Genomic DNA, 21,719 nt, shown 5'->3' with positions numbered 1-21,719 from the left:
AGTAGTTCTCGGTTGCTCAACAGCTTATCCTTGAGGCTGCCTACCTTTCCTTCTCTTGTGTGGCCTAGCTTTGATCCGTAGGAGCTGGGGCAAAATCTACTCCTATATAATGAAATGCTATTGGATCAAATGACAAAGACATTATTGAAAAAAAGACGGATATTGGATTCGTGTAACAAGATAAAAGTCTCCCATTCCTTAACTAGAAAGAAGGTTGGTTCCTCTATATGTTCAAGCAAAGAACATCTAGAAGCTAGTCTTTGTCTAGTAAACGTTAGGAAATTACAAAGAAAACGATTACTAAAAGAATAATGAAGAACATTTTTCATAAAAAAAATATTCGAGCTAATATCCCATTAGAGTACCCCGAGTCCCTAACATTGAAATTGTTGTCAATAACAAACAAAAAGGTGAAATGAACAGGAGATGAGAAGAAAAAAATAAGATAGATTGCAATCTTACAACTATAAGAGGATTGATATTTTCCCAAATAAAAAAAAAAAAAAATGTTCTATTACAGCTTGGGGGGTGAAAGATCCAATGAATGTTGCACCAAGGTCTACAAAAAATTGGAAGCAATATTAACATCACATCAACAGTAGGAATCATGTATACATATTCTTGAAGTTGTTTTTTTTAATCAAATGAAGATGGAAACAATAAGAATGAGGAAAGTCAATGGCATCCTGTCTGCTACATTTCTGGAGGTCATTAATTCTTGATCTTAACCAATTCACTGATGTCAGGTGAATTTACATGTCAGTTTCGGAAAACAACCTGCTGCATGAGGACGGCTATAATGCTGCCCATGGATATATTGATGATATTGACGACATCATTGTTGAGCTGCAAAACAGAGCAGAAAGATGACCTTAGGAACCAGAGTTCATGAAAGTGAAAGTCAGAAGCAGACTAGCATGTCAGGCTGAAAGAGAGAGAGAGAGGCTCGAATGTAGAGTTAACTCAGTTAAGCAACAATAATATAAGAAAAAATGGACCCAATGAAATTCTTCATAATCCAATTATACAAAGAGGCAGAATGCTGAACATTAGAACTTTGTTGCCATATTCCCCCCACCCCCAAGAACAAAAAAACAAAGCAATGAACTGATATGACGAATTTACAATGTTGACGACTTATTTCTGATCTCAGCCACCGGCCCACCATTACCCAAGTTTTTGGGCTGATAACTTCAAATATATGAATCCTGTTAGTCAACCATGCCACAGCAAAACCCAGAAAAAAAGCCACACCTTCAAAACTTCTGCACGAACTTGCCTATATTCTTAATTAATTCAAAGTTCAGGCTGACTAATGGTATATTTACTATGTCATACAAAACCCAGAACCTCATATTCAAACAAACAGAACACCTCCACCACACACCGATCAGAATTTATAAAGAATAGGACTGGAAAGGTTTGCAGAACAATTGGGATACAAAGAAACCAGGTAATAATTGGAATGGCTGCCTACCCATTGAAATCCTTCCTTCTCCTGAAGCGCAGCACCTATTATGCTTTCCCCAACATTAGCAATCTGGGAAGCTATTACGCATATTATAGCTTCAGCTGCACCTAGCTGTTTCAACAAATAACCCCCAAAAAAACATCTCTCTCATGAAGACCAAAGTTTTAATTGTTACGTTGCGACAGTAATTTGAAATAGTAGTTAAAAGCGAGCTAGATACAGGAATGCAATATCACCCATGTCCATGAAGTCATAAAAGTTAACCTATTCATTCTTATCCAACAAATTAGAATAATGATTCCTTAAATTGATGTCAAAAAGCTTAATACATTTGATAATTCTTACGTTTTAACAGTCTCATATTCTAGGAGAGACTTTTCTATGAACAAAGACTTCTCTTTTCTTTCCCTTTTTATTTTGTTTAATTATATTTATAATAAAGTAGGACATTTTAACAATTAGTCATGATATTTTTTTTTTATAAGTAACAATTAGTTATGATATTAAATGTAAATCAAATGCATCCTTGAGGTTCGTTCAAAGAAACTTGATTATTTATAAGCCTGAATATTCACAAAGCTACAACACATCATATGGTAGATAATAAACTAAATTAGTAAAAGATCAAAGATCAAATTTTCGCTTAGTTGCATAAAAAATACTGTTTCATTACAAAAACGTCATGAATAAACAGTGATAACGAAAAGGATGGCCTCAATCCTTAAGAAACAAAGTGTTTTAGTTGTAAACTTCATTAATATCAATACAGTCGTGTGGTCAAGACTTTTGAAAAATGAAAGCAAGTTTCCAATAACAAGTACTAATAATAGAGTGACAAGATAGTAAAGGGTACCTCACCCATGACACAGCTACCAAAGGCAAGAAGAAATGATGCCAAAAATCCAGCAATGGTTCCCTCGACACTCACAGCCCCTTCTGTTCCCCTTGGGACTACCTTAAGCGTGGTAACTAAATACCTGATCAGAAGCAAAGATCAAAATACACACAAGGAAAAAGTATCCAAACAACGTTTTATTTTGGAGAAGGCATGTGCTGCTTTGAGCAAGGCCCACATATGGCAAACAATAAACCTTTTTTTACTAAGGATTCAAGTTACACATTGACTCACCAGATACACTGCAAGAACTACAAATTTGATGTGATATCAACATGCATTACTTAATCAGCCACCCATATAGTTCACTACCATATCTATTTTTTTAGCCTACTTTTAATAACTGCAGGAACTATAAAAGTGCTTCAAAAGCCGAAACAAACTTTAGTCAATTGGCTTATGCTAATAAGCTGCATTATATTATGTTCCAACACATTTCATACGGTTGGCCACAGTATTGGAACATTCCTACTACAACTATAGTCCACCCATTGAACTTTTGTCCATGACAGATCAAAGTGATGTCATTCCAAAGTAATACGATGAATTACAATTACATATATTACAACCAAGGCTAATTAGACAAAATTATCAATTGTACAGCAATTTTAACCATATGTAGAATCCTAGAAATGATGAGAGAAAGCAAGAAAAGAAAACAATATGGTGATTTCACAGATAGCACATCACAAATTATGATTCTAAAACCTTGCTGCTGAAGTTTGGTTCATAGTAGACTAACCTTAACAGCTTTATAAAAATCTGCAATAGATTGAGTAATGATAATGGCTCTATAACAGGGTTTAGAATTCCACCAAAATCTACTTTTGAATTTATTTATGAGCGAACTAAGAAGAGCATTAATAACTATTTTGATTGGCACTGGGTGTCCGGGAACAGTGTCCCAACTAATCCCGAGGGTACACGGCTTGGCAAGGAGTTTCCCACAAGTGCACCTCAGGTAATTCAAGGAGAAAATCTCTCAGTTAGATGGCCCCTAGAGATTGTTTGCACCCAAGGGGATTTGAACCTTAGACCTACGGGGAGCATACCCCCAAGCCCAAGGCCTTTACCACTTGAGCCAACCCCTAGGGGTTAAGATGAGCATTAATAACATAAAACTAAATTGCCCAAACCACACCAGAAGACGCATTACTTACGTTGTTTTGCCATATGCCTTCCCTATCTCACTTGAGACAGTATCACTCAACTTTGTACAAAAGCTGGCAACAAATCCGAGTTTCCAAACCTGAGAAAATGCCTCTCCCCCTACTCCAAAGATTGAAAGAAAAGCACAGAAGCAACCAGCAGCACTGGAACCAATAACACTAGCTGGTCCTCTCCTTCCTTTTCTCTTCTCGGCAACCCCCTGAGCCTCCTTTTGTGCCATTTTCACTTTTGTTGCTGCTGTGCCCTACCAGATTTTAAAATATATACATATCATTTAGAAATAGTCACTATAAGGAACCTTTTTTTTTTCAGTCAGAAAATAAACTTCAAAAATCATTTTTATGGTTTTGGTACAATCACATCATAGAATAACTAGATATCAACTTAGAATACACCAACAAAACCCACCATTAATAGACAAACACATGAACAATGCAAACACTAGGCCATCAACGAGCAATGAGGAAATAAACTTATTTGAGCAGAGTGAAAAAAAAAAATCGTGGGTACTGCACGACTCAGATTGTATTCAAGAATAGCTTGCTTAGTAATATTATTTATACCCTACCTTGGACCTTATTTTTTAGCATTATTCTATGACTTAGTTTTTTAACAAGTATTTTATAATTTAGTTAAGTTGCAAAACAATTAAATGAGTCAAAAAGCTGTTAGGGGAGTGCCGAGAAGAACAAGGTAAACTGCAAAATCCCATCCAATTTAGCAGAATCAATTAGTTAACATGTTGGTTAACCGTATTCTGAAACACAGAAAAAAATCATTAGCTTATCAAATTATCTATCGAGCTATGTGCATGAGGAAGCTGTGCTCAGCCTAGAATACAATCATGAAGTTGAAAGTACCAGAAATTCCTAGAGGCAACAAACACTCTCACAATGGTAAGCACTTTCATCCCTACTTGCTGCTTGCCAGGCCAAGTAGGTCTTCTTGCAGGGGGTTCGGGGGGTTCTACTGTCAGTTTGTGCAGCAGTTTCTGTTGTCTAATCCCCCCGAGGGGGACTTTGGGGGGTAACGATCCTTTCTAATATGTAACCAATAAGCTATGAGTTTAGTAGTAAGTAGTATGAGGAACTACCAACTAACTAATAGGAAATAAGAGAGCAAGGACAGAACAGAACTCATTAGATCTAGCCATGGTAGCTAGTCGAATGTAGGAGATAATATAACTGTCAAAAAAGAGTGACGTAGATGGTAAAAAAGTAAAATATTGGTTATGTAGATGTTGTGAATTTAGATTTCTTAGGTTTACCAGAAATTACGTTTGTAATATGCTAAACTGTCAAAAGAATTCAACTAGAAATCTATTTTCCCATGCTTTTCTTGGTTAACCGCCAAGCTACCCTAGTAAGGCCTCATTTGGTTACACAGATGAGATAATATGATATAAAAGTTGAAAATTGAATAAAACGTTATTAAAATATAATTTTTGTTTTAGGATTTGAAAATTTTGGATTGTTTATTATATTTTGTGTGTGAGTTTGGATAAAATTGTAATGATTATATGAGAAAAGATACCTAAAGGTTATATAATTTTTTTTTGACGAGTGTAAAGGTTATACAATCCCAGGTTCAAATAAAGCGGAAAGTCAAGCTCTCAATTGTCAGTATCCTTGGATGATGGGTCCAAGTACCTCCAGCAGTGGATCTTTGTAGTAGTAGGTTATACAGGCTTTGCTTTAGAAAGGGGTCAGAAGAAACTACTGTAAGCCTATATTTAGGAGGTTGATCTCTCACTTGAATTCTGTAAAACAATTAGGAGGGCGATCCCTCACTTCAGATTCTGTAAAACAGAAGTGAAAAAATGTATAAGAAAAATAAAGCAGTTAAATTTCACCCCCAAAAAGTTTTTTAAAAAATAGGATCACATTGCCGGTGTAAGTGAAACAAGTCAATACGATATATTGGAAGAAGCAACATGATTGCAGGTTGCCTTATCTATCGAGATTCTCTACTCTTGACTTCGGTGCACTTATTCGGTGTCTTCTGATTTGCACATTGCTGGCCTTCCTCTCTTCTTTATTTCTTTACCTCTTTAAGTTGTATTCTTTCATTTCTTGTCAATATTCATTCCTTGTACAGAGTACAATGTGATCAAATGTACATCAGTATATAAATGAAATATAGCTTATGGGTTTTGGTAAGTTGAACCAATACCTTTTCACAAAATCTTTCATGGTACCAGAGCCGCTATAGCTCACGCCTCCAACGTTCCTGTTCCCTTTGTTCTTCATCAATGGCTTCTGCTAACTCAACTGCTCCTTTGGCCTTCTCTCAACCAAACTTCTCTTAGTTAGTTTCGGTTAAGATGGACGGTACAAATTATCTCAATTGGGTCTCCCAGTTGCTACCTATTTTGCACAGCAATGACTTGCTTGGATTTGTGGATGGTTCTGAGCCCTGTCCTGAGCAATTTGCTTGTGACTCTGAAGGAAAGCCAACCAAGGCTATCAATCTTGAGTATACTCTTTGGAATAAGAAGGACCAGTTTGTTTTGGGCTAGCTCAATGCTACACTGATCGATAAGGTCCTCCCCTCTGTTTTTGGCATAACTTCGGCCAAACAAGTATGGGATTCACTGGCCAAAAGATATGCATCACACTCACCAGCACATGTCAACTGTCTCAAACGCCAACTACAAACTCTTCAACAAGGGAGTGCTACTTGCACCGACTATTTGGCCTCAGCTAAGTCTACCGCCGATCAACTTCTTGTTGTCGGCAAGCCAATGGGTGAGGATGATCTCATTTCCTATGTTTTGAGTGGATTAAATCCTATTTTCAATCCTTTTGTCACTTCCATCTCTTTTGCCTTACATTATGGTCCCATGAGTTTTAATTATTTCCAATCAGAATTATTGTCTTATGAACTTATGATTGAAAGCCAAATAAAGGCCACGGAGCAACCAACTTTTGCAATGCTTGCTGGAAAGAATCACAACCAAGGAAGTCAACTACAGTCAATTTCGCTACAAGTCGAATTTTCCTTCAAACTTCCCTCCCAAAAAGGGACCATGGCAAGGCCAGCACAAGCCACCTTATTCTAAGCCACAACAACAACCTATCAAGCCTAATGGATCCTCTTCAAACTTTATGTCCAATGACAACTCCTATAATCACACTCCATGTCAAATTTGTGGAAAGACAAACCACCAAGCCTTGGATTCTTATCATCATATGGACTACAGTTATCAAGGACGACATCCGCCAACACAACTTGCTGCCATGGTTGCTCAAAGCAACACTGTCCATGAAGAGGAGACCTTGTGGTATGCAGACTCAGGCGCAAATCAGCACATTACTAATGACATTGCTAATTTGTCTTTGCAGGAAACATATACTGGTAAAGATTTGGTGGCTGTAGGTAACGGATCTGGCCTTCCCATCTCCAATATTGGCTCCTTTTCTCTACAAACTCCACAAAAACAATTCTCCTTTCAAGATGTGTTGCACTGTCCTAATGCCATGATTAACTTGCTTTCTATCAATAAGTTTTGTGTGGATAATCAATGTTATTTTCTTCTAACTGACACTCATTTCTTTGTCAAGGACAAGACCTCGGGAGGAGCACTTCTGTAACGCTCCAATGGAAGGCCCAAACCACATGGCCTATACTCCAAAAGGACTAGTCAATGATACAATTGGAGCCCCATTAGAACCTTTTGAAGAGCAAGAACTTCTCCTTCCCAAGCAATGTGGGATCCCATACACCACCTACCCTTATCCTTATCATATGGGGTATCACAATCTCCCCCCCTTAAATTCCCGACGTCCTCGTCGGGCCTGTCCTTCGTAGGTGGCACGGCTCAAGTCCCACATTTCTGGTTGGGATATGCTCTGATACCATTTGTAACGCCCCAATGGAAGGCCCAAACCACATGGCCTATACTCCAAAAGGACTAGTCAATGATACAATTGGAGTTCCATTAGAACCTTATAAAGAGCAAGAACTTCTTCTTCCCCAGCAATGTGGGATCCCATACACCACCTACCCTTATCCTTATCATATGGGGTATCACAACTTTGGAGGGACCAAGTGAAGGTGGACTCTACCCTATCGCATTGAATAAATTTTCTCAAAATAATTGTCGTGCACGTGTAGCTCTCTTTGGGATCAAAACCTCTATTGATGCGTGGCACGCTAGGCTTGGACGTCCTTCCTCTCAAGTGACCAAGCACATTATTTCTACTTTCAAGCTACCTATTGTTGGGTCATTTTCTTAAGAGTCTGTTTGTTCGTCCTATCAATTAGGCAAAAGTAAGCGATTACCGTTTACTCAGTCTACTAGAGTGTCTATTAGTCCATTGGAACTTGTCCATTCCAATGTTTGGGTCTCTCCTATTTCTTCTATAAGTGGTTGTCAGTACTATGTTATTTTTGTAGACGATTTTTCTCGATTTACATGGATGTATCCTATTTCCACTAAATCAGAAGTTTTTCATTGTTTCGTTAAATTCAAAACGTTAGTGGAAAATCTCTTCTCTTGCAAGATTAAACAATTTCAATCCGATAATGGTGGAGAATATACATCTAATCAATTTATTTCTTTTCTTAATTCCCATGTTATTCTTCACCGTCTCACTTGTCCATACACCTTTCAGCAAAATGGGGTTGCCGAAAGAAAACATTGACACATAATGGAGATTGGATTATCCTTATTGGCTCAATCCAATGTTTCACAAAAATTTTAGGTCAACGCTTTTTCAACTGCAATTTTCTTAATTAATCACCTCCCCACTCCGACTCTACAATCGGACTCTCCTTATAGTCTTCTTTTAAAGCGACCACCATATTACTCTCATCTTAAATCCTTTGGTTGTGCTTGCTATCCCCTTCTTTGACCCTATAATTCCAACAAGTTCGCCTTCTGTAGTAAGCAGTGCATTTTTATTGGTTACTCTTCTAATCATCGAGGTTATCCCTGTCTTGATCCCATATCAAAGAAAGTCTATTTGTCACAGCATGTTATTTTTTATGAAAAAAAATTTCCAGCCAAGGATAAGTCCACTCTTGCTCCTCCACAAGGAAAATTTTCTTATGAGGTAAGTTCTACACTCTCTCCTTCTACGGTGCCCACTTCTACATTGCCTACACATTATGTTCTCACTTCCACAAATTCGGTGCCCACCTCACACGAAATTCTTGGCCCTCCCTCCACTGAAAATCTCTCATCCAATTTAATTTTTGATCCTCCTAATTTGTCTCCCACCAATCCCATACCTTCCTCTCATGAAGAAATTGACTCACTTACGTCTCTTCCCCCCACAAATCTTGAGCCCACCTCACGTCCCAGACCTCTCTTGCCATCCTTAGACAGCTCCAATTCATCTACTTTAGACACCTCTTCCATCGAATATCTCTCTTCAAATCACTCCACCGATTCCTCTTTACCACACATTAATTCTCTCCCTCCATCTCACCAAGTTGTGACTCGATCCCAAACTGGTTCCTCACGACCCAAACACTTTCCAGATTATGTCACAAACTATTCCACTCGACATCCCATAACCACCTTGGCCACAGTTCCCTTACCTAAAGCACCTTTGAATTTTTCACAAGCTATTGTTTCTATAGAGTGGAAGAAGGCGATGGATGAGGAATATGCTGCTTTGATTGCCAATAATACTTGGACTCTTTGTCCTTGTCCTCTTCATCACAATATTATTGCCACTAAGTGGGTCTATAAAACTAAACCAAAGGAGGATGGTTCCTTGATCAGCGCAAAGCACGGCTAGTGGCTAAGGGGTTTAATCAAATTAGTGGCATTGATTTTTCAGAGACTTTTAGTCCTGTTATTAAACCCGCTACAGTCAGAATTGTTCTAACTCTTGTTGTGTTCTTTGATTGGGATATTAAGCAATTGGATGTGTCCAATGTTGTTCTTCATGACACTCTTGAATAGGAGGTCTATATTTCACAACCTCAAGACTATGTTGACTTTCAACACCCCGATTATGTGTGTTGTCTTAATAAAGCTCTCTATGGCTTAAAACAAGCCCTTCGGGCTTGGTTCAATCGATTTTCTCAATGTCTTTTGGAGCTTGGTTTTCAAGGCTCTTCTGTTGATTACTCTCTTTTCACTTATCACAAATCTGACATTCATGTTTTTCTTCTAGTATATGTGGATGACATTCTCATTACTTGAAAATGAGAATGTCATCCATTTACTTGAATGTTGATTACTCTCTTCTATTTTACTTGAAAGACTTGGGGCCTCTCCATTATTTTCTCGGCATTCAAGTTACTAGGGACTCTCACGGGTTGCACCTCCGGCTCCAAGCTTGCCGCCTCAAGTGGCGACCCTCTTCCCCATGCCACTGCGTATCGACAAATTGTTGGTGCACTTCAATATTGCACTCTTACATGTCCAAAGATTGCTTACTCCATTAATCAACTTTGCCAGCATCTTCACTCTCCCACCACTACTCACTGGACGACAGCTAAACGTGTTCTTCGCTATCTCAAGGGTACGATTGATCATGGTCTCATGTTCTCCAAAGGCACTCTCCAGTTAAATAGTGACTCTGATTGGGCGGGTGATCCTGATGATTGTCGCTCCACCACTGGTTTTGGTATCTTCTTCGGTTCTTGCTTAATTTCTTGGTGTGCCAAGAAACAACCCATGGTGGCTCACTCTAGCACCAAAGCTAAATATTGGGCCTTAGATTTTTTTTTTTTTTATAAGTAAAAAATTTCAGGCTTTAGCAATGACCGTGGCCGAGCTCTGTTGGATTCGCATGGTCCTTAAAGATCTTCATATCTCCCTTGCTATGGTTCCTCACATTTGTTGTGATAATCTCGGTGCTATTGCTCTTGCTTCCAATCCCCTTTTTCATGCTCGTACCAAGCATATTGAAGTGGATGTTCATTTTATTAAAGAGAAAGTTATTAACAAGGATGTGGTGATTAAATTTCTCTCCACGTATGATCAAATAGCCGATATCTTCATTAAGGGCCTCACTTCTTCTCGGTTTCTATTCCTCAAATCCAAGCTCTTGGTTGGCCTTCCCCCCATTCGCTTGAGGGGGGGGTGTAAGTGAAACAAGTCAACACGATATTTTGGAAGAAGCAACGTGATTGCAGATTGCCTTATCTATCGAGATTATCTGCTCTGGACTTCGGTGCACTGATTCGGTGCCTTCTGATTTGCACATAGCTGGCCTTCCTCTCTTCTTTATTTCTTTACCTTTTTAAGTTGTATTCTTTCCTTTCTTGTCAATATCCATTCCTTGTACAGAGTACAATGTGATCAAATGTATATCAGTATATAAATGAAATATAGCTTACGGGTTTTGGTAAGTTGAACCAATACTTTTTCACAAAATCTTTCAGCCGAATCATGTAATAGAATTCTTTTCTCACTAACCAAGAACATGCTACCAAAAAATGTTCATGAAAGAAATAAACTGAAAAAAGAAAGTATTGACTTTCCAATAAAATCCTATTAAAAGGAAGAAAATTGCTCAAGTGATAAAGGCCTTGAGCATGGGGTATGCTCCTCTCAGGTCCAAGGTTCAAATTTCTTTGAGTGCAAATAATCTCTAGGGTCACACCCCCGGTGTAAAATTAGTGATTTAATCAGTTTCGTATAGAAAAATTTTTGAGGGTGTGGTGTACGGGACCGGAGTTTACTCTGCAGGAACGGATCCGAAGGCTCTGCCTTGGAGAGGTCCCCGACATTAAAAAATAAAAATAAAAATTCGGAACCCACAACCCAAATCAACAAAACTTAACAGACTACTAACTCTCAGAAAAATGTACAAAAAAAATCAAATAAGTACACAGTGAGTGAGTGAGAAAGCTAGATTTTGTTTTCTTGTTGTTGGCTTACAATGATGAAGTAAGTGGCAACGAGAAGGAAACCCGGGGGACCAAAGGCACGCCAAGTAAGATTGCCCAAAAGGAAAGCAGCACCAATGCCTGAAAGAGATAGCCCGTAGACCAGAATTGGTGAACCCAAAACAAAAATGAAGAGGTTGTTGAGGAGAGCGGACTGCCACGTGGGAGGGGAGGACCGGATCACCTTCATTGCCTCCGATACCGCGCTCTGCACGCTGCCTGCATGGGTCGCCATCATCTTTGGAGTTCTACAAGAGTCAGCGTTCGAACTAGGATTTTGGAAGAGAATTATGGTCCCTTTGAAGAGGGTTTTGGAGAGTGGGGAGCGGAGGGACTGAAATAGGTCTCAGCTGAAGAAGAGGTGACAGAGACGAAGCCATTGATCCTTGGTCTTTTTTTTTTTTTTTTATCAGTATTCTTGCGAGTTGCGTGTATCTTACTTAAGTCAAAAAAAAATTTTTTTTTTCCTTTTACCAAAAGAAAATCAAAATCCCAAACATATGTGAAATACAAATATTATTTATGTTGATTATTTATTTATTTGAACGGATTTTATTCTTTATTGTTTTCAAATAATTTACTCAAATGCGTAGATATTTTTATTTTATGTAGAATAATGAAATATAAATATTATTTATTTGGATTTTTTAAGACTTTATTTGTTTTTAAAGATGAAATGAGATTAATTGAGATTAAAATTAAAAAATTAAAAAAAATATTATTAGAATATATTTTTAATATTATTTTTATTTAAAAATTTTGAATTTTGAATTTTATTTTATATAAAAATTTTAAAAAATTATAATAATAAAATAAAAAATTTTTAAAATTTTAAATTTTAACCTCAAAAACAAACCAAACCTAAAGTCAAAAAAAAAAAAAACCAAGCCTTATTTATTCAAGTGATTGTATTCTCTATTTTGTTCAAATAAAATATATTGATGAAGAGAAATTCTATTGGCGACAGTGTTGACAGCAGTATAATGTCGCAAACACAGCCGATAATTAAGGTAATATTATTCTTATTGATTTGACATAGAAAATAAGTTTTTTTTATTTAATCCATAGTATTGATTAATTTAAAATAAAAATGTTTTAATCATTTTATTTATCAATTTTATAATTCTATATTTTATAACAAATGAATATTTTTAATTTTTAATTGTTTGTGACAGATATATGAGGAAGGAATAAATATTTATTATGTTAATAATATTATTTGAGGTGGTAAAGAAAGGAGTCATTCTACTTAATAGTAATTTTTTTTATATAGGATTGTTCTATTTATCATTCATACATCATATATTTTATAAGAAAAAAATAAAAAAAATTATATATAATGTAGAAATGATTAATAGAATTTTTTAAAAAATAATAATAAGGAAAAATATTAAACCCTTTGAATAAAAAGAAATGGATTGAAAAAACTCAAAAATAAAGTGGCACAACCTTGTATTTCTTGTTGATTCGTACCTCGCTTCCTCTCGCTAAGGTTAGGTTTGGATAGTGAGTTTAGATGAAATAAGTTAAAAATAAAGTTAAAAGTTGAATAAAATATTATTAGAATATTATTTTTAATATTATTATTATTTTGAAATTTAGAAAAATTGAATTGTTTATTGTGTTTTATATGAGAACTTGTGAAAATTATAATGGTAAGATGAGTTGAAAGTATTTCTCAATCCAAACTGAGCCTAATAATTCCAAGCGAAGCTTCCATGTTCAATGCCATGACCTCTCTCTCGTCCCCAAAGATCAACGGTGGATGTTCCGGACTAAAGTCAATGTCCCTGTAAAGTGTAAACTCCCCCTCTGTATTTTTTGGGAAATTATGTGAATTGAAAAGATTTTCAGCCCTAACGCAAAACGACATACTTGCAACTGACAACTTATGCTGAGTCATGTAATTCCATTTACATTCATTCATAGTTGGTATATGATTTTGTTGATTTTTATGTTCTCCGATAATGTCTTGTCACAATTATTAGCATGGAACCTACTGTCTTACATTAGCTCTAGAATATTCTAAAATAAGTTTTACATTTCTATTATCTTTATTGCTCACTTTATTCTCTTGTAGTGTATAAATACACACTGCCTTAATACAATGAAATAATAAGGAATTCAGGAAATCAGAGATGCTCGACTAGCAGTCTCCTTGATCCATGGCTATGCCTGTCTCCTCTCCTTTTCCATAGCCAACTTCTTCCATTATTTCTTCTTTCTCACATGTTATTTCCATCAAGTTAACAACAGAAAATTATTTACTGTGGAAAGTTTAAATATCGGCATACCTTAGAGGACAAGATCTCTATTGCTATGTTGATGGAACCCTTCCCTGCCCATATCAATTTCTACCTTCCATCTCAGATGACTTACCAAAAACTAACCCAGATTTTCTTTCTTGGATGCGCACAGATCAGCTGGTACTCAGTATTCTGTTTTGATCCCTCTCAGATTCTGTCATTGGCCATGTTCTCTCTACTAACGCTACTAGAGAACTTTGGCTCTCCCTCTCATCCGTGTTTGCCTCACACTCTCGAGTAAAAGAGTTCTAAGTACGTTTCCAGCTTACTAATCTTTCCCGAGGAGATCAATCTAGCTCTGAATACTTTGGAAAAGTTCAAACTCTTGCTGATACATTGGCTGCTACAGGTAACCCACTTCCAGATAAACGATTCGTCACTTATTTACTAATTGGTTTAGGTCAAGTTTATGAGTCCTTTGTGACCTCTGTCACTACAAGATTTGAACATCTCTCATCTTATGAACTATATCAGCTATTGGTAATTCATGAAAGTAGACTAACTCATACTGCCAAAAATATATTTGAACCTTCGGTTAATTACAATGCACATGGTGGTCAAGATCAACGCGACAGAGGTGTTTTCTGTGGTGGTCAACAAGGCATAGGCCGAGGTAGATTCAATGGTTGTGGTAGTCAATATTCCTCTTCTCGTTGTGGTGATGAAACACCACTCACAAAGGATACAAGTGCCTCGACCCCAAATCTAACAGACTTTACATCTCAAGAGATGTAAGTTTCAGTGAGACTTCATTTCCTCTTTCTCATTCGAAGCCGACTTCCCAATATTTACCCAATCTATCCAACATAGCCCAGACACATACTTCCTTCCCTCTCTTTACATCCTCCATTCTAAGCTCAAGTCCAAGCCCACAATAGCCGCTCCCTTCCTCTATTCCTTTCGTAAGCCTTAATTCTCCTGTGAGCCCTAATTCATTTATTCCTTTAAATTTTGCAAATCCTTCTCCCGATTCTCATTCTTTTCCTTCAATCACTCTCATAAATGATTCTTCATCTCTCATTCTACCAATATCTCCAATCATTACTCGCAGCCATACTAACTCCTCAAGACTAAGAGTTGGCACGGATGGCACGATCTCTTATCCATGACGACTCTCAGCACCATGATCGTTGTTTAGATGATCCCTCTAGCTTTTCAGCTGCCTCCAATTTTTCTAAATGGCAAGATGCTATGTACTAAGAGTACACTGCCCTGCTTCAAAATCAGACATGGAGTTTGGTACATTTTCTTCCTTCTTTTAATATTTTTGGCAATCGATGGGTATACCGAACCAAATTAAACTCTTATGGTTCTCTTGAATGTAGGAAGACCAGATTGGTAACCAAAGGCTATCATCAATAATCGGGCTTAGATTACCATGAGACTTTTAGTCCAGTAGTAAAATTGACCACCAACCATTTGATAATATCTCTTGCTGTTAGTCAAGGATGGTCATTGCGCCAAATAGAAGGGTTCATTGATTCGAATTATCCTCACTATGTGTGCAAACTTAACATAGCTATTTATGGCCTAAAGTAGGCTCCTCGAGCCTGGTTTGCACAACTCAATTCTTGATTGGTTAGGTATGGTTTTTCTGCCTCTCGTGCAGATTTCTCTTTGTTTATTTTGAATCATGGTGATCTACGCACCTTTGTTTTGATATATGTAGATGATATGGTTATCACATCTTCACAACCGAATGTTATTGATAGTCTTATTCGTGATTTGGCTACTACCTTTCCTATTAAGGATCTTGATTGACTATAATACTTTCTTGGACTTGAGATTGATTATTCTGCTTCTGGCTTATTTTTGTCTCAACGAAAATGCATCAAGAATTTTTTAATTAGGAGCAATATACTTCATGCCAAACCCATAACTTCTCCTATGGCAACTTCCATTAAGCTCTCTCAGTTTGACTCTCCTCAATTTGATGATTGTACTCTGTTCAGAAGTATTGTAGAAGGGTTACAATATTTATCTCTAACAAGACTTGACATAGCCTTTGATATAAATAAATTATGTCAATTTATGCATTGTCCCAAAGTGTCTCATTGGTATGTTATTAAAAGGATACTTCGGTATCTCAAGGCCACACTTAATCATGGTCTGTTTTTTAAATCCTCTTTCAGTCTTACTTTTCAAGCTTATACAGATGTAGACTGGGCAGGATGTTCAGATGATAGACGATCCATTGGTGGCTTCTGTTTATTTCTAGGTCATCACCTTCTCTCGTGGAGTTTTAAGAAGTAAAAGATTGTTGCTAGATCAAGCACGGAAGCTGAGTACAAGTCTCTTACATCTACTGCTGCTAAGTTCATTTGGTTACAAACCATGCTTCAAGAACTTGGCATCTTATTATCCCAGCCTCCCACATTATGGTGTGACAATATCGGGGCTACTTACCTCTATCTAATCCAGTTTATCACTCCACCAAACATATGGACATCGACTACCATTTTGTATGAGATAGAGTTGCTGCAAAAATGTTGAAAGTCTCTTTCTGTAGTTCAAAAAACTAGCTAGTTGATGTTTTCACTAAGCCTCTGGTCTCCAAAAAATTTCTTAATTTTCGTAAGAGTCTCACTATTGTTGACACCCCACTGGACTCGAGGGGATGTATTAGCATAGAATCCATTATCTTACATTAGCTTTAGAATATTCTAGAATAAGTTTTACATTTATGTTATTTTTATTCCTCACTTTATTTTATTGTAACTAAATCGATTCCCTTGTAAAGTGTATAAATACACACCGACTCAATACAATGAAATAATAAGGAATTCAAGAGTTTGCTAACAACAATAACATAGCGATTTTTAGTAATGTGCATAACTGCTTGCATTTCTCCTACTGGATTTTTAGACTTATGACTGCTCTTTTGAGAATTGTGAACTTATTATACGATATTACGATCTAAAGAATCGAAATGTTTTTTCTCGTACTTATCCTGTTCAAGTTGGTATTGCATTTATAATATTTTTACTCACTTTCCATGTAAACCTGTGATTGTGTTGTAATTTCTTGTTTACTTGTTTGGTATGAATATCAATCAACGAACCTTTTTATTTATTTTTAAGGACATTTGGAATACAACTTATCCCAAAGCTGCAGATCTTGTGAACACGGAAAACCATGGTACATCGTTGATGCTACAGACAAAGTTCTTGGGAGACTAGCATCAACTATTGCCATTTACATCCATGGGAAAAATATGGCTACCTATACTCCCAGCGTTGGCAACTTGGCATGGGAGCATTTGTGATTGTGGTACGTAATTCATGAAAAAATTTCTCGTTAGTCACTATTTGATACTCTACACCCCATACTTTATAAAAAGCAACCCTACACTCTAAGAAAAACACATCTACACCTTATAAAAAAATTATAGGCTTGGAGTGTGGGAGTGAATAATAGTTGATGAGTAGAATTTCTCGTAATTCATATACCAAAGCATATTTTTTTCTTCAAATTGGCAGCAAGGAATGTAAACTACATAATATGCACTTAGGATTGGGAAGGATCTAATTCTCACGGTCCCTAGTTTTGGTAAAATTAATATTTTTTTCATATTAGTGTTTTTAGCCTCAAACTTCAAATTTGTCTGGCAGCTCTTTATTTATTAGTCTGACATATCATGAAGATGGATCGTGTGGCGCCCTAGACCCCCATGTGTTATTTTAGTGGAGTTCGTGACACCGGGATGATGACCACATGGATCACACACCCCATCTACCAGTGCTTAGAGTGTGTACAACATGCAATAAGTGTACAAAATAATATTCGTAGCAGAGAAATAAAAAGTCTTTATTTATTAAGTACCAGAATTTATTCAAAAACAGTAAAATAACTTTATAAGAATTATACAGTCATCCGACAGATAAATTAAAGACATGAAATATCATAAGGAAAACAAATCCCAAAAACGCTGAACAACTAATCAGCAACTTATACTTCTGGCAGAGTCGGCCCCTCAGGTTCAAACTCGGGCTCTGCGTCAGACTCTACGGCACCATAAAACGGAACCGTAGGGTAAAACACCACAATGAGATTATAACATCTCAGCAAGTAATTAACCAAAATAACATCCAAGATATATATAAAAATCACAGGTCCCCATACGGACATAATCCACATAAAACAACAGCACATGTTCCTTTTCCCAAAATACCCTTTTTAAACCACTCACGCCAAAATCTCATTTTGGTCCAATCATAATCATTATTTTATTAAACATGCGCCACAGTCTCCCCTATGGACCGTCCGCACGACCTGGCTTTCTTCGTCACATCACAGGTAACGTCCGTGCATGAGACTTCATAACGAGTAATGCCTAGTTCCGCGCTCAGCACATACATGGCCAAGCATCCTCTAACCTCACCATCCAAAGGTCACGGAATCGGTACGAGAGTGTTACCATCTAGTTCGTTCCCGTCGTCGCCCTGCGACAATTCAGGGGACGTCACGTCAGTCTGTTACGATCTCGAGTGACCAGAGGAGCTCCGCCGAGATAATGCCTCATCTCGGCTTGGGGTCGTGAAACACACACACCCAGACAACAGAACCAATTTTCAACAGACAACGTGACATAACCGCACAATTTAATAAAACGATAAATATTCAATTCACCAATTTAAGTGGTATACACAATTAATTATCTCAAATAAATACAGAAATACAGTTGTATATTTACATGGGTAACCCGTCCTCCAGTCCGGCCCAAGGCCCAACATTAAATCCGACCATAAACACAATTCAACATTATAACGGCCCAAGGCCTAATTTCCAACACACCAATAGATTCAACCCAACCCGTGAGTTGTGAGGGCTGTTGGGCACTGTTTTGTCGTGTGCCGCCGCCTTGTGCAACTATTTTCCTTCCGCTTGATCTTTCAGATTTTTTTCATTTGTCGTGTGTATATAATTTTTCAGTTTTATTAATAAAATTGTTGTAATTGTATTTTTATAAATTGTAGTTTCTGTTAAACTGTTGATTGTATTAATCTGTTGGATTTGGGCCATGGGCCGTTAAAGTGTTGGGTTGTAACTATTGGTGTGTTGGAAATTAGGCCTTGGGCCGTTATAATGTTGGATTGTGTTTATGGTCGGATTTGATGTTGGGCCTTGGGCCGGCTGGAGGACGGGTTACCCATGTAAATATACAACTGTATTTCTGTATTTATTTGAGATAATTAATTGTGTATACCAATTAAATTGGTGAATTGAATATTTATCGTTTTATTAAATTGTGCGGTTATGTCACGTTGTCTGTTGGAAATTGATTCTGTTGCGTGGGTGCGTGTGTTTCACAACCCCAAGTCGAGATGAGGCATTATCTCGGTGGAGCTCCTCTGGTCACTCGGGAGTGTAACAGACTGACGTGATGTCCCCTGAGTTGTCGCAGGGCGACGACGGGAACGGACTAGATGGTAAAGCTCTCGTACCGATTCCGTGACCTTTGGTTGGCGAGGTTAGAGGATGCTTGGCCATGTATGTGCTGAGCGCGGAACTAGGCATTGCTCGTTACGAAATCTCATGCACGGATGTTACCCGTGATGTGAAGAAGAAAGCCAGGTCGTGCAGACTGTCTATAGGGGAGACTGTGGCGCATGTTTAATAAAATAATGGTTATGATTAGACCAAAATGAGATTTTGGCGTGAGTGGTTTAAAAAGGGTATTTTGGAAAAAGGAACATGTGCTGTTGTTTTATGTGGATTATGTCCGTATGGGGACGCGTGATTTTTATATATCTTGGATATTATTTTGGTTAATTACTTGCTGAGATGTCATAATCTCATTGTGGTGTTTTACCCTACGGTTCCGTTTTATGGTGCTGTAGAGTCTGACGCAAAGCCCGAGTTTGAACCTGAGGGGCCGACTCTGCCAGAAGTATAAGTTGCTGATTAGTTGTTCAGCATTTTTGGGATTTGTTTTCCTTATGATATTTCATGTCTTTAATTTATCTGTCGGATGACTGTATAATTCTTGTAAAGTTATTTTACTGTTTTTGAACAAATTCTGGTACTTAATAAAGAAAGACTTTTTATTTCTTCGCTGCGAATATTATTTTGTACACTTATTACATATTGTACACACTCTGAGCACTGGTCGATGGGGTGCGTGATCCGTGTGGTCATCATCCCGGTGTCATAAACTCCACTAAAATAACACGTGGGGGTCGAGGGCGCCACAGATCGTGTGGTTGACTTTTAGTTTAATTATCTTTTTCTTGGCTACTTAGTTGAATTATCATACTTTAGAAGCTCTCTCTCTATGTCCTTGTTTCATATAATTCTTTAATAAATAGTTTACTTCTAGATATTTGCTCACTGGAAAAAGTGCTTAGGGCCATCAGGCCTTGGGATATTTGTGGTTAAGGTGTTGAAGTCTTGCAGATCATGTTTCTTTCGCCCTTTCCCCCATTTTTCTTCCTATGATTGAATGTGGATGTTGGTTCTGGAGTCAGATTTGGCCATATTTACATATATTTTCTTGCATGGTGATGTCTCATATTGATAGCCCACATGTGCTTTGTTAAAAGGTAAATGCATAAAAAGTTGCTGTCTCTGGAAAGAAATGGACCCAAAAGCTCTATAGGAAGCATTCAGGATGACCAGGTGGTATGAAAGTGGAAAGATTTGACCAGCTACAATAGAGAATTGCAAAAAGAATTATTGAACATGATGTTCGTGGTGTGCTTCCCAAAGGAAGGGTGAGTTTGTTTTGCATATATGCATATCATTTTTTACTCTTTATATGCCAAAACTAAATTATTCAACTGGATCCAATCATTATTGTATACCAAATAAAAGCAATATGTAACCACTATTTCTTGCTCCGCGTGCATGACTATTGACTGTTAATTTCCATTCAAAGCCGAAGTGTTTTCCTCTATTTATGCTAGTTGGGTTACAATCCATTGCTATCTTTGATATATAGTTGTCGCAAGAAAGTCAGAAATGGATCTTGTATGTATTTATTAAGATTAGATGGACTGTGATAAAGAAAATTAGCCTTCCTGAGTCTTGTCAATAAGATAGCCTTCGAGATTTTTGCTGGAAATTGAATAAAAAGTATCTTGCAGACTTGAAATTTGAAAATGAAGATGGAAATCATTAAGTTTTGATAGAGGTTGAAACATAGCATCCATTGCCCCGTAAAAAATTGATTAGATCCATAAAAAAAAAAAAAAAGCATATTAGTTAATACGCATAAATTTGAGTCCCATGATAATTAGATACATGTGGTTGGTAGCTAGAGACTTATTTAAGGTTAAAATCTGGACATAAATTATGGAATGGTATGGATATTAACAAGAAAGGTTAAAAGCATTAAGTTATGATCATTATTAACAAGGACGTAGAAGGAAGGTCACCATCTATGTGGATGGTGATCTCCTCAAACTCTGGGAAATCCTCAACAGTCTAAAATTTTGTGCATATACACATGAACCTAAGGCTTTGTGAAATTTTCAACTGTTTGCCACTTACCAAAAACACTTTTAATTGTTTTCTATGCTTGATATGTGAGTTCTTGGTGCAGCTTGGCAGAGCGCTGTTCAACCACCTAAAGGTTTTACACGGGTCCAAATCAATCCACACGAGGATCAGAGACTGATTAATTTGCCAATAAAGGACAAAAGAATACAGGTAGAAAGATTGAAATTCCTTATGTTTGCACAAAATGCGGTGAGTGATCCTAAGTGAGTTAAAAACTCAACTATTGATCCAAAAGTTTTAAGATAGTTGGCTATTAATTTGGTTAAACATTTAACCTTCAGCATCATAACATTCCATCACGTTTCCGAATCCGACGTCCATGGTGATCCACTCTATCGACATTGACCCGACGGTAGCCATTTCTCTTTTGACAGCTTTACTCATTTATCAGTATTCAATGACTTATTTTTTTTTAATTTTGTTTTGTCAATTGATTGTATTTTCTGAGGTATATTGTGAAAAGACTGATATACCAGAGTAATTAAATATACTATCTCAATGAATGATATAGATTATTATGTTT

At 37.1% G+C, this 21,719-nt stretch overlaps 1 protein-coding gene and 1 pseudogene across 4 annotated transcripts; one reads left to right on the top strand and one right to left on the bottom strand.

Moving 5' to 3' along the window:
• Positions 1 to 357: 357 nt before the first annotated feature.
• LOC109011776 (protein VTE6, chloroplastic) lies at positions 358 to 11,792 on the bottom strand. Of its 4 annotated transcripts, XM_035687786.1 has the most exons (6): positions 5,903 to 7,169; positions 5,709 to 5,819; positions 3,527 to 3,780; positions 2,325 to 2,448; positions 1,478 to 1,582; positions 358 to 846 (listed from the first exon to the last, which is right to left on the bottom strand). In XM_035687786.1, exons 3-6 carry the CDS (start codon positions 3,754 to 3,756, stop codon positions 760 to 762), a joined length of 546 nt encoding a protein of 181 aa, XP_035543679.1. In that variant the 5' UTR covers positions 3,757 to 3,780; positions 5,709 to 5,819; positions 5,903 to 7,169; the 3' UTR covers positions 358 to 759. The 4 variants fall into 4 exon arrangements, with proteins under 4 accessions (XP_035543679.1, XP_035543676.1, XP_035543678.1 ...); XM_035687783.1 differs by lacking the exons at positions 5,709 to 5,819; positions 5,903 to 7,169 and adding an exon at positions 11,383 to 11,792; XM_035687785.1 differs by having other exon boundaries at positions 5,709 to 7,169.
• A 581-nt stretch (positions 11,793 to 12,373) lies between these two features.
• On the top strand, positions 12,374 to 21,403 carry LOC109010418 (annotated as a pseudogene).
• Positions 21,404 to 21,719: the final 316 nt, after the last annotated feature.

This window comes from Juglans regia, chromosome 2 (assembly GCF_001411555.2).
Source record: "Juglans regia cultivar Chandler chromosome 2, Walnut 2.0, whole genome shotgun sequence".
Classification (NCBI taxonomy): Eukaryota; Viridiplantae; Streptophyta; class Magnoliopsida; order Fagales; family Juglandaceae; genus Juglans; species Juglans regia.
This window is presented reverse-complemented; position numbering and strand designations above follow the sequence as displayed.